Consider the following 13,953-nt stretch of genomic DNA (forward strand, 5'->3'; position numbering starts at 1 on the left):
AGAGAGTAAAAATCACCAGTTAATTCACACACAGTACTTTGAATCATTATGTACATTATGTTTTAGGGCTTATATCGTCACCCTGTTAAAATAATCACCTAACTATTTTTTTCAAGTTTTGCAGGAAACACAAAAAACTTTGTGTTTGTGACAATTTTTTGAACATGCCTTTGTGACTCAAGCAAGATATGGTAACACTTTATTTTGAAGGTGTCTACATAAGTCACACAAGTATCATGAGCATTGATGTTACTTCAAAGTGTCATTAATGTTTATGACACATCCAATGTCATGTTTATGACACGCTCATGTCACTCTTATGTAGACACCTTCAAAATAAAGTTTTACCATATATTGCTTAAGTCACAAAGGCATTTTCAAAAAATTGCCTAAGTCACAATTTATTTTGACTTTGGCATAATTTTGACATAGGCCAATTTTGAAAAAAAAAATGACTAAGGCGATTATTTTAACAGTGTGACGATATCTGATACCTTTTATGGTCTGATTTCCTGCACCTGACATCATATAGCCAACGTCATCCAGGTGTGACAGCAGGTGGGAACCAAACGGAAAAGCTGACGAGTTCAAAGTAGCACCGTAACGTTACAGAGCGGAGCGTTGAGTGTATTCACACCCGGATTAGGATCTGACAAACTACTGAAAACTCCCACCGGAACCTGGGAAGGACCGTAGCTGCAAACTCACAGCCACACGACAAACAAGCGGAAGTGAAAGTAAAACTGTGTGTTTCCTCGTTCAGACAGTTCACGTCGGAGAGTCGGCGGAGGTTCAGTCATGAGCTCTTTACAGTTTCATAGCGTTTTACTGGAGATTTCGAACCAGTTGTCCGGCGAGCAGCTGAAAGATCTCAAGTATCTGTGTGGAGACATGATCGGTAAAGGTAAAATGGAAAAGATTACCACCGGAACACAACTGTTTCAGGTTCTGACGGAGAGAACCAAACTGGGACCCGACAAGTTGGACTATCTGTCCCAGTTACTCAAAGAAATTAAACGACCCGATCTCTCAAACAAGTTAGAGTGTTTTGAAAGTCAGTCTGGATATACCGACAACCAGCCGGAGCAGAAGGAGAGAGGTAAGTTATGTAAGGGACAGTATGACGTACACAGAGCTGTGGAGACGCAGGGCTACTACTACTACTACTACTACTACTACTACTACTACTACTACTACGTTATCAGCGCGACTTATTGCTTATATATATATATATATATATATATATATATATATATATATATATACATATATATATATACATACATATAGCTTTTACCACACTGTAAAAAATGTTTGTAGAAATAACAGTAAACCGTAAATGATAGCACCCCCCTCCCAGCGGTCACGCCCCCCAGTTTGGGAACCACTGGGTTAAACTATCCCCTGCTTTGTAAAAAAAGAAAAGAAAATCTAATTCACAAAAATGTGTTAGCACATGCACTACACATACCTGACAGGTCCAGTGTGTGTGTGCTGCTGGCTGACTGACATTGCCTGGGCATGTCCACAGTGTCAGAATGAAAGATAAAAAGGGGTGGGGCTGGTCAAAAGGGATTCAAATACAGTAAAGAAGCAATATAAAAATAATAAAAAAAAATTCATTTTCTCTTATGCCCCCAAATTGTTTGTAGTTCCAGTAGTTTACTACACAGGAAACGGTAAATGTAGTTGAACTTCAACTACTGGTACTAACGTTACTGTTGCTACTTCTACTCAGTGAGGTATAGTTGATGATGTGTAGGCCTACTATGTAGCCTCCTATGTACGTTTTATATACGTTTTTTTTTTTTTTACATTGATGCGTGAAATAGCTGAAATGCCCCTTTAAGCTCAGCGGCGTCCACATTTTAAAATCCATCACTTTACGGCCATGTAGTTTTAATCGCAGTTTATTCATGTGTATGCACTTCATTGTTTGTGATGTCATAAGTTGATATAATTCACTGTAACCGTCAGGAAAGTCTTTTACCCAGTCTGTGATTAGCATTAGCTGGTTAAGGCACAAGCTGCAGTGCATTGAGGGAAACAAGTGTCTCTGTACTTGCTGTGGCATGTACACACGTTACTGCCAGTTACTAACCCCTGGCAGTGACAATGCCTCAATACCTAATATAGCTGGTATTGTTCCATGTCCTGACAGGGTGCAGCACATTGACAGGTACCTGTTGTTAAATCACTCACAAAAATGTTACCACGGCCATACATCAGTTCCTATACAGTCTCCAGTTGTTCCAATAATGAAAGAAAAGTCTACTGAAATGAATTTTAAACAGCTGCCCAGACCTGTCAAACTCTCAAACTAAATAAAAAAAAAACTGAAAACATTATTAATAAATCAGAATTGAAAGAAATACAGAAAAATAAGTAACGTTTATTATTATCAGTCAGGGCTTCACATTTGTGTAGGTGCTGTATTTAGAATCCTCACATCCCACTTACCACAGGTTTTTCTGGTACTAAATACTTAAATAATCCAAATAGTCCAATTTTAATATAGAATAGATGCATGATTCTGGTAAATTTGAATGTATTTAGTCTCTCTGACAGGTAAGTAGGTTTGAATCCAGCCTGTGGCTCTTCAGTGTGGAGTTTGTATGTATTAGTGACTCTAAATTTCCCGTAAGAGTGAATGAGAGCATGAAGGGTTGTCTGTCTCTCTGTGTCTGCCCTGTGATAGTCCAGGGTGTACCCCTCCTCTCACCCAACGTCGCAACCCGAGTTTGGATAAGCGGTTAAGGATAATGAAAAAATAAATAAATAGGACTGCCACCATCAGCCTCACAGAATGTATTGTCTTCACAAAATAAGCCTTCAAATCAGACAAATAAAATCAAAATCTCTCTCTCTGGTATGCAGAACATTAGCAATATGTTATATATTTGTTAGTGATTTTGAAGAAGAACCCACCATTATAAGTATGCCAAATTAGCTGTTAGCAGCTCCTGTGTGCTATGCATCTATGGATGTATAGACAACTATCACTGGATAGCTGTTTCCTTAATTATCCATGGATTAAGGATGGGCGTTTGGAAGGAACCATTGGAACAATTTATCAATAACATTAACAATCAATTAATTGATTCATCGCTATGTTTTTATACATACTCTAGTATGTGTAAAAACATGCATACATGGGCAAAATAAAAGATGTATACAGTACTATGCAAAAGCCTGTTTTGACAACGGATGCTTTTATTTTGAAAGGACAAAAAGAGACTGTCAATAGTTAAACTAACTCAAGTGAGGTGGTACTGTAAAGAAAAAGTCCAGGAGTGAAATGTTTTATTTTTTAGCCCTCAAAGAGGCATGAGGTTAGTTTTCACAGTAATCTTGCATATTTAAATGTGTTTTGTGTTTAACTAAGTTTTGGATAAAATTAAACCTAGTAATTCATGTTAGCAAGGTTTGATACTGTAAGCTAGTTTTGCCCAAATTAATACTCTTGTATTTCTGTGGGTTTCACAGTTGTTATTGCAACTTTCGGTTTGCAAACTGTAGCTTTATTCAACTTCATTCTCAGCTCATTAGTTTATTCACGTACGGCAGCAGAACTGAACGCTCAGCAGTGTTTCAGTTCAGTGAGTACTGATACGCAGTCAGAGATAGAATTAAAAAATCCATAGGTCGATTAAAAATTCCATGCGACTGATCACATTTTTAACAACCATTACATAGTTTTTATTTATGTTTTACATAAAGATGCTTTGTTTAAGAATTAATTCTTTCCTCAAATTATGAGAAAAAAATATCTTCTCCCAATGTTAACGGTGTCCTCCTTCTTTTCAGACAAATTGGACCTCGCTACAAATGTGATCGTAGAGAATGTGGGAAGGCGTTGGCGCAAACTTGGCCGCAGTCTGAACCTGAGCGAAGTTAAGCTGGACTCCATCGCCAGGAGGCATCCCGATGACCTGGAGGAAACGGTAAGGGAGCTGCTGAAGGAGTGGAGGAAGAGTCGAGGAGCCGAGGCCCAAACACAGGATCTGATAAAAGCCCTGAGAGACTGCCAGTTCAATCTGACTGCTGATAAAGTGAAGGAAGCACTCGAAGCTGCCAATACAGAGCAGGACTGACTTACAAGATGCTGATATTGATGGAATTTACAGATGAGATTAACTTTGGGAATGAAAATGACAGTTATGATTAACGTTCAAGAAAGACCTGTTATATTATTTTTGGAATGAGCTGTTAAGAAAGTTATATACAGATTTAAAAAAAATGCCTATCAATGAATCGCCGCCCTGAATGTCATAAAACATGCTAATGTTGGATATGTTTTATAGTTGTTTAAACTAATTTGACATTTTGGGAAATCCAATCATTTGCTTTCTGGTGACAAGTAACTTTTGTTGTTTTTACATATTGTTTTTTCTGCTGATGAAACAAACGGGACACAATGTGAGTTGGTAACCTTTGGACAGAGCCAGACTAGCTGTTTGCCCGTTTCAAGTCTTAGTGCTAAGCTAACCCCCTTTCTCTTTGGCAACTACTGTTGACCTGCTATCTCCCCCTAAATATCCCCCGTCCACTTAGAGAGTGGTACTTATCTTCTCAGTTTATGCCAGAAAAAAAAGCACATTTTTCTAAAATATCAAACTATTCCTTAAAGATTAGGTTTTCTGACTGAGATTATTATAAATTGGAATATACAGAAATGATACCAAGATAATAATACTATGAGGGAAATTGCTTTATTTTCTGATCAGAAGCCATTAAACTGATGACATTGATTTTTTCTTTTTCATGCAATATGAAAATCAAATGAGATGCTATTTGTCTTATTAACCACAGTGTCTTTGCTCTTTTCAATTTCACTAAGCAAGTCAGCAATCAGTAATCAGTTTGCAGGTTTATTTTTCAGGACAACCCAAACTGTCATCCACCCGAAGCCCTCATCTGCTTCATCTGCACCATCTGATGTCATCTTGACAGTAGGTCAAAGGTCATGAGCAGTTTCTGCAGGAGAAAAGCATGTCATTAGGAGCAACGTTTGGGAAGGACAATACTAAAGTGGGATTGATGGATGATTGATGTGTTAACATTCCAGTGATGTTGCCTTCAACATTGAAGGGTAGTTCACATAATTCTGCTTCAAAATCATGCTCCTCTAACCACATTGAAATATAATAATAACAGATCGACTGGATTTTTCCCTGCTCCTTTAAGTTTAAAATTCCCTCTTTGTTTAACTCTTTTATTACACCTTTGTAATTCTGCTGTATGTTCCTAAGAAAGCCCAATAAACAAGGTTGGAAAAAATACTTTTTCCGCTGTATAGGCAGCGACAGTGACTCTGCTGTCAGTAGATGTAACTAATGTGTGTGTTCATGAATGTTTTTGAGTATTTGTCCTCCATTCAGCCAAACCACAGTATACTTACAGCACTGGTACAGCCTGTTCAGCCTGTCAATGTCATTCCTGCTCATCTGGGTGGCCTGGCCGAAGGATACATTGTTGTTGGGAATGGGCAACATAGTGGGACGGTTGTTCTTGGAGAAGGCGTACCTGGAGAATCACATGCAACACAGTGCAAAGCAGGTTAAGCTTGGGTTTGATTACCTGTATGGAAATGATCCCTGATGCTAATTTTAGTTCTTTGATGTGTGATACGACAATATCTAAATATTTAGTTATGCTACTTCCCCAGAGTCACTGGTAAACAACCCCTTGCACAGGCGAGACTAAACAGAATTCCCTTACATCCTCCAGTAAGCTGGGCCCCAGTTTGTCCACTCAGTCAGAGCAGTAGCTCATATGTAATAACAGACAGAAACTTACAAAATAACGCTGTAAAGTCACAGAATACAAAGAAACTAATAGCCAGTATGTATACAGTTACAAAGGAAGTGAAGGTTAAATAAAAGTGTATGAAATAAAGTCAATGACAAAAACATGATGTTATCCATACTTCTCATATTGCATGACAGAGTTGTAGTCATAAGGAGTTCCCTGGTTCAGAGTGTTAATCTTGTCAAAGTTGTATGCCATGCCTGCGGAGATAACAGAAAGTATACATGTAAATGCACACACATGTTTTAAGATAAGAAAGATCTGAATTTCAGTAAAATAAAAAAAAACACCTGCAATTTTTTAGATTGCCAAATGTAAATTGTACTAATTAGCTTTCACTCTTTATAGACAGTTAACACATCTGAATGATGAAGCCAAGAAAGAAGAAAGAGTTACGAGTAACTTCACGCTAATCACTTTATTACACTATGTATTGATCTTGTGTCATGTTTGCTGTGTTCATTACAACAATGGTTTTCTGTTCTAACTGCGCTTGACCCAAAATGTGGATGTGTCGATAGCTATCTGCAATATGAAGGCCCAAAGTCTTGAATGATAGATGGCACAGCTTTGATGACATGTGGGGCTGAGTTCTTTTTTAAAAGTTGGTAACTTGGTCACCCCTGAACAATGTGCAGATTATGGGCAATGTTTGTGCCTGTTTTGAAATGTAAAAAGAATGCACTGATTAAAAATGACAGTATCTTTATGTCTGCTGCATTGATTTGGATCACATCCATTGTGTTTGACATGGTTATAGAAGGCAACGATAAATCGTTTGACTGCTCCTTAAATGGGAAAATTTCTCAAAGTTAAATAATTGTTCAGTTAAGAAAGAAACATTACACAACTCATTTACCTCAAATTTTTGCTTTGGTGGGAAGGTACAGTCTCCCAGGAGATGTGGTTCTATGGCACTAAGACACCACTAGATATGTCACTGATTTTGTTGAAACTGGATTATATAGAAAAAATGTTTTGTGGTTTTCCCTCTGATGTCCCTCGGCTGCTCTGCTCTGCTGGCTCATTTAACCGCGCTTCCAGGACTAATAAGAGCACTGGGGGAGTGTTGCTGTTCATACTGCTAGGACAGGAGCTTTGGACCAGGCAATGGCCACCTGAAATCTTGGATTAGCTTTTAGTCTTTAGCAAGGGCTTTGTGAAACTGTTGGGCTCATAAGTAATATTAGCAATATTAATATTATAGTTTTTGATAGTAAGTAATGTCATCATAAAGGCTGGTGTACTGCTGTTTACACTTACGATAACAATGTGAAAGTGAATTGCACTCTGCATTTGTAATTTTTTTGTAATGTTGCTTTAAGGTTGAACAAAATAAAGTTTCTTCATGCATTGTGCTTGATTGACAGGTGCTTTGCCCTATCAAAGTCAGCCATGGTGGTTGCTGTTTGCTGATCATGTCTCAGTTCCAACTAAACGTCCTCTTCTCCCAAAACTTTTGTCAGTTGCCTCTTCTAAATGTTGTTTTTAAACTACATTTCTGCTGTTCTCCTTTCATCTAAGTTTATCGCAAACAATGAGAATATTTTCTGTCTCTGTAAGAACACTTTTGACTGAAAATAAGGCAAACCATGTAACTGTCTCACCGTCGATTATGTTTTCCCAGTACACCCTGATGTGGTTGTCCCTGTCGGAGCGGGTCTGTTCATGGTTGAAGCCGAGGGCATGGAGCAGCTCGTGCTGGACGGTGCTGTGGTACAGGCAGCCCTGACGGCTCAGAGACACAGTCTGACCACCACCCTGACGAACCGACGTAGGAGTAGCAGCTGTTGATACAAACAGAGCAGTTCTTACAAGTCATACAAGATAACAACAATGTAACAACTATTCATTTGGTGCATGCTGCATTCAGATTATTTTTGTTTTTGGTCTAAAAAACTTTTTTTGACAGATGTTTATCCATGTATGACTGTAGCACAACACTGGTTGAAGGTGTTAACTGTTAAAAAAGACACAAAATTACAACAACAAAAAAAGACTAAATTACTTAAAAAAGACACAAAATGATCAGAAAAGACACAAAATTACTAAAAAGACACAAAATGACTGAAAAAACACTAAATTACTTTAAAAATACACATTACAAAAAAGACACAGAATTACCAAAAAAGATAAATTATTTTTTTAAAAGACATAAAATGACCCAAAAAATGACAGAAAAAAACTAAATTACTTATCAAAGAAACAAAATGACCAACAAAAGACACAGAATTACCAAAAAAGACACAAAAATATTTAAAAAAGACAAAAAATTACCCAAAAAAGACAGAAAATGATTTTAAAAAAGACACAAAATTACCAAAAAAAGACACAAGATTATTTTTAAAAAGTCGCAAAATTACCCCCCCAAAAAACGAAAAATGACCAAAGGAGACACAAAATGACTAAAGAAGACACAACATTATTAAACAAAAACCCACAAAATTACCAAAAAAGACACAAAATTATTAAAAAAAAGACACAATTATTAAAAAAGACACAAAATTATTTTAAAAAAGACACAAAATTACAAAAAAACCCCACTAAATTACCCCAAAAAACCGAAATATCGTCATGAGGGCCGCAATTGGCCCGCGGGCCGTGAGTTTGAGACCCATGGCTTAGACCCTACCATTGAGCTGTGAATCTACAGTCAGACTCTTACCCATCCCTGGACTCGATGCTCAGCCACTCATGATCGCCGTTCTGGTAGGGTCTGAAACGGATGCAGGAAACTGCAGAGAAAGACTCCAGTCCACGAGTGATGATGGACACCTCACGGGAGGCTAGAAGGACAGACATGGCAGGTTGAGGCTGAGATCTGTAGCAGTGGAGCTTTTAATAAACTTATTCATTTATGTATTATAATTGAGCTGTACAATACATTTTGTTTATATATTCTAGTTGGAACAATTTCACTTTATATTCTATTCTATTCTATTATTCTTACTCTATTATTATACTGTTGCTGTATTTTGATTTATTATTATTATTATTATTATTTGAATAATTAATTTCTCATGGTCAATTACTGTCCGATTGATAATATTGTTTATATGTAACATTTAGGAACTAAACTCATGTTTTTTGCCTCTGGATACTTTCAGCTTCTACCTGCTACTGTTGATTGACAGGTGTGAGTGTAGCAGTTAAATGTGTAATATGTGCAATGGAAGAGTTGAAAGTCTGATGTGAGCCCAGAGAGAGTGGATATGTTGGATATATATACTACTATACTGATATGTTGACCTACCATTCAATAACAATTAAAAGCTTGCATAGGAAAACAAAAACTGAGGAACTGAGAAAACATCAATATCATCAATTCATTAAAATGATTTAAATAAACTTCAACAATAGAATTATAATAAATTATAATTATGTATTATATTATTATATTATTTAACAAATAAATTGTTAAATAAATACAAATAAGTAAATTAATGTATAATAAAAACATTTAAAAAAAGATAATAATTAAAAAATAACAATGATTATTATTATTCATATCATTATCATTACCATCACATAACCTAATTAAATATTATACTAAAAATAAATAAATATTTAGTTAATAAAGCTCTATGCCAGACTTTAACAATATAAGACAATAATAAATAAATAGATAGATAAAACTCAGTTAAAAGTTAGACTAAACAAATAGGTCTTGAGTTTGCTTTTAAAAATATTAACATTTAAATTAAGTGTGGCTATGAGGTTAAATGTATCTGTTCCTTTATGACTACATGTAAATACAATCAATGCTTACAGTAGTGGTTGGCGATGTAGTAGGGGATGTAGACATTCCCATCGCTCCACTTTTGCCACAGGCAGCCTCTGGAAGTGCAGGGGTCAGCGTTTCTGTCCGCCTCAGACCTGATAGCGATGTCTCCTCCGATCAGGGTGGGCTCATCAGAGTCAGGGTCTGCAGGACCAAAAGTGTGGTTTTGATGTAGCTGCCCATGTTTGCAAAACAAAAATGGGTAACGCTTTATAATAAGGTCCTTAATAAGCATTGATTAACAAATAATAAGGCATTGTTCTCGCTTTAGATCCGGTAGTTGCAAAAAGCATAGTTAACTTATAGTTAACTTATAATAGATGAGCAATAAAGTATATTTTAATATCAATAAGCAAACAAAATAAGATTAATAAAGGCATGGCAAAGACATAATGGGTGGGTCATGGGTGTTTGTAATGCCATTATTAACACTTATATAAGCTTATATACACACAATAATGTTAACAAACATCTTGTAAGGACTTACAAGGGCCTTATTACTTGTTAATTAATGGTTATTACAAGGACCTTAATATAAAGCGTTACCCAAAAACGTTGTATTCATTGACAGTATTTTTATTTTTAATTTATCCTACAACATGGCCACTACACATTGGTTAAGGTCTGGTTAAGGTTAGGGGACTAAAACAAAATAGTAAAGCCGTACTTACTGCGGTCTCTGTTGGCTCTCTCCAGCAGTTCACCAACAGAGAGCTCCCTGGATGTGTCCTCCTCACGAGTAGCAACCTCTGCACAACCCAATTTATTTGACATTGTATGAACTGTACAATCATCAATGTGCACAAAACAGCCTTGTGACATCTGGATGTCTTTCAATGTATATGCAGGGAATCTAACTTGATTTGAATTCCCCTACTTTAAAGCTGGGTAAAGATATACTCTTGTTCTTACCTTCCTATATTCACCAACAGTGACATGGAAAAGAAGAGAGATAACGTTATGGTTGCTCATTTAGAAAGATGGTACACAGCTAAATAAATATGGATACATATGGATTTTAAAAAACTCAGAAAGTCAAACTGTTGGTCTTATCTAGTTTTTATTCAGTCATTCATTCATTATATATATATATAGATATAGATATAGATATAGATATAGATATAGATATAGATATCTATATAAATGTATATATATATATATACATATATATATATACATTTATACATGTCTGTGGAATATTTTACCTCTGCCCAGGAAGAAGACACCAGCAGCAGGGTCACCAGAGACCAAGAAAAAACCAACATGACTGCAACAGACCTCTAATAACCAATAAGGCAAGGAGGAAGATAACAAAAGGTTGGAATGAAAACAGAATTCATACATAGATTTTTTTAAAAACATGTCATCAAAATAATCCATCTAAGTTAGATTACTCTTTATGTATCTGAAAAAATCAAGTCTGTAGTGACACAGGAGAAAGAATTTCTTACCTGAAAGCCTGAAGAGAGAATGAGTGTCTTACCTTACTCAGTCACAGTTTTTATCCTGTCCAGCTACTCAGAGAATTATTACACAACAGGTTAATGATATATTGAAATGTGCAAACACAACAGCACACCTTTATCACTATAAACGGAAACTCCTGAGTCCTTGCAACCTGTGTGAAACATTCTATCAGTCCCAGGTGTGCCAGTGGGCATGTGAATGGAGCACAGCGTTGCCTCTCTCTGTAGAAAGAGTTCTAAAACTCATACAATTCAATCAGGGTCATGGACAAGCCAGCTAAATACATGGGCATTCAAAAATGAAACCTATGTAAAGTGCAACCTCATCCCAAAGGTGTTGGATGAGGTTCAGGTCAGATTTGTGCTGGTCAGTCAAGTTCTTCTGCAACAAACCATTTATTTTGGAGCTGGCTTTCTGCAGGGACATTGTGGGAAATTGTCATATGGAAACATAAAAGGATACAATCATTTTCAAACTGGTTTGATATTAAATCAAACATTGGACTGGTCAGGTATACTGAATTTTACTACTAGGTGGGGCTGCTCTCGAATGGACCATGATGAGACTGATGATTACAGTCCATTTGGTGGCATTAATGCACCTCTAAGCACTTTGCAAACCACCAATAAACATCAGAAGAAGAAGCAGAGTGCGAGTTGTCCAAAATGTTTCCATATTGGCACAGTTTTAGTTTTCTCTGAGAAAACTCTGCCAGGTCTTGTCCCGTCACCCAAAAAAGACACTTTCTACTAATCACACACAATGTGCTTTTACACAAGAAAGGAACGGCCAAACCAGAAATCAGCCCAACTCTTCCCCAGACACATAAATGAACAGGGTTGTCTCAATAAGAGTTTAATTTCTTACGTTAGAGAAAGACATTCCATCTCAAGGTCCATTTAGCTGTTCTGGAGCCTTTTATTGCTTTTTTGGTGAGTCGTTTTTTAGGTGGATAAACTGGGGAGTGCCAGCTGCCATCTGCTATATATATATATGTATATATATATATGTACAGTTAGATCTGCATTTATTTATTTATTTTATTTATTATATAATCTATATCTATATATACTGCATTTTGAACCAATTAATTCCTGTATATATTGCAATATGATTCACTTAATTACTGCTTAAGCACTTCTGGTTAGATGCTATCAGCATTTTGTTGCTTTGTACTAAATCAACCTCATGCACAAGTCAAGACTAGTCTGATCCAACCAACTTGTAACCTCGCTATGTTGGCAAAATGCCCAGATTCCCAGAAAAATACCAAGTCCTTGACCTCAATGGTGGATACGACCCTGTCGAGGAAAACTTTACATAATACAGGTCCACACGATGGGTCTGAGCCATACACATTTATATAAGAGCTATTTATATAACAGCTCTTATAGTTTCTCCACCCTAGTTATAATATGGTAGAGTAGAAAGGGCTTTGAGGTTTGTGTAGTGAGATCAAATTGAAAGAAAATATAGTTCAAGTTAGATTAATACAATATTGATGACTATTGATGTCTTACAGAGTCTGAGTTTGAAATATCTGTCACTCTGTCTTAGTGGAAGGAGAAAAACACACTCCCCTGCTCTTATCAGTGAGGGACATTCAACACACTGCTGTCAATATTAACCCACCCACACGTGAAACTGTGTGTTCATTCCATCTACAGTTAAATGCCTGATATATCATATATCTTAATGTATTAAATAATGCAGATTGAGTTGCTTTATGACTATGGAATTTATCACTTTCAAAATGTAGGCTGATTTTAATGCATAACATATAAAAAAAATTTGTATCATTAACATACATGCGTTTCATTCAATCAGTGGCAGAGAAACCCTGAACCTTTGAGATTTCAGACACTTTTGGATACACTTGAATTCTACACCAAATACTGACTTTTAAAAACGCAATTCCAAAAATGTTGGGCCTTTGTCTATATATACTGACAGAACCTCATACTCGTTTCCCAAACCAGTCAATGGTACATCTATGCTTTCAGTGGTCAAAGGAAACAATGCACATCTGGTTTTCCCCAACATGTCTGAGCTGCTGAAGACATGTGGAAGGTCCAGTGTCTACAGCTAGCCTGGCTAACACCAGACTAATCTCAAATGAGATCTAGTCTGGGAACCAACCGTTCATTTCTCCGTAGAGGAGGTGTGGTTTACGATCCTCCGGAGCCGTTTATTGGGTGCATAGAATGTCTATCAAAAGCGTCTGTAGGTAGCTCTTAGCCAATCGTATCAGTTATACCAGATGACGTAGTAGAGCGACAGAAATTGATGTTTGTTGTGTGTGTGTCTGTGAGAGTGTTGCTTGCTGCTTTGCTTCTCCAGTTCTCGCTTTCTGCAAGATTATTTATTTTCACGCTTTATTCCCCCTCATGTCATTCAGCCACACACATCCACTGATTTTATGGGCAATAAACAAGGTGCTGCGGGTCTCTCGGCGGCTCCGCTGTCCCCCGGCTCGTATCGAGATCACCGGCGTTACAATCGCGGGGCTATTAGCTATTTGCCCCGCTATTGTTACGCCGGTGATCTCGCTACGAGCCGGGGGACAGCGGAGCCGCCGAGAGACCTTTTCGCCTTTCAACTTTCGCTCTAAACTATTTAAAACACCATCTACAGCTAAAGACAGTTTCACGTCTGCTGCAGCCATGTTGGATCCGTAAGAAAACTACAAACTTCCGTCTGCCGGGTAGTACGCGTCATCGTCTTGCCGTCCCTCCCCGTTCTGTGATTGGATCCCTAAAACAGGGCTAAGAAACCTCTGGTTTCCAGACCCTTTCGCAGTTCGAAATGAAATCGAGCGCGCAAGGCAGTCTGGGTATACCCAGGCTAGTCTACAGCAGCTGTGGAACATTCATTCTCATTCCAAAGCTGGTTAA

At 37.2% G+C, this 13,953-nt stretch overlaps 1 protein-coding gene and 1 pseudogene across 2 annotated transcripts; one reads left to right on the forward strand and one right to left on the reverse strand.

Moving 5' to 3' along the window:
* Positions 1-571: 571 nt before the first annotated feature.
* Positions 572-6,520, forward strand: fadd (Fas (tnfrsf6)-associated via death domain). 2 transcript variants are annotated; one of them, XM_059348879.1, is made up of 3 exons: positions 574-1,099; positions 3,808-3,944; positions 4,883-6,520. In XM_059348879.1, exons 1-3 carry the CDS (start codon positions 799-801, stop codon positions 4,937-4,939), a joined length of 495 nt encoding a protein of 164 aa, XP_059204862.1. In that variant the 5' UTR covers positions 574-798; the 3' UTR covers positions 4,940-6,520. The 2 variants fall into 2 exon arrangements, with proteins under 2 accessions (XP_059204854.1, XP_059204862.1); XM_059348871.1 differs by having other exon boundaries at positions 572-1,099; positions 3,808-6,520.
* On the reverse strand, positions 4,846-10,857 carry LOC131984025 (hatching enzyme 1.2-like; annotated as a pseudogene).
* Positions 10,858-13,953: the final 3,096 nt, after the last annotated feature.

The sequence above is a fragment of the Centropristis striata genome, chromosome 2 (assembly GCF_030273125.1).
Source record: "Centropristis striata isolate RG_2023a ecotype Rhode Island chromosome 2, C.striata_1.0, whole genome shotgun sequence".
In the NCBI taxonomy this organism is placed as follows: Eukaryota; Metazoa; Chordata; class Actinopteri; order Perciformes; family Serranidae; genus Centropristis; species Centropristis striata.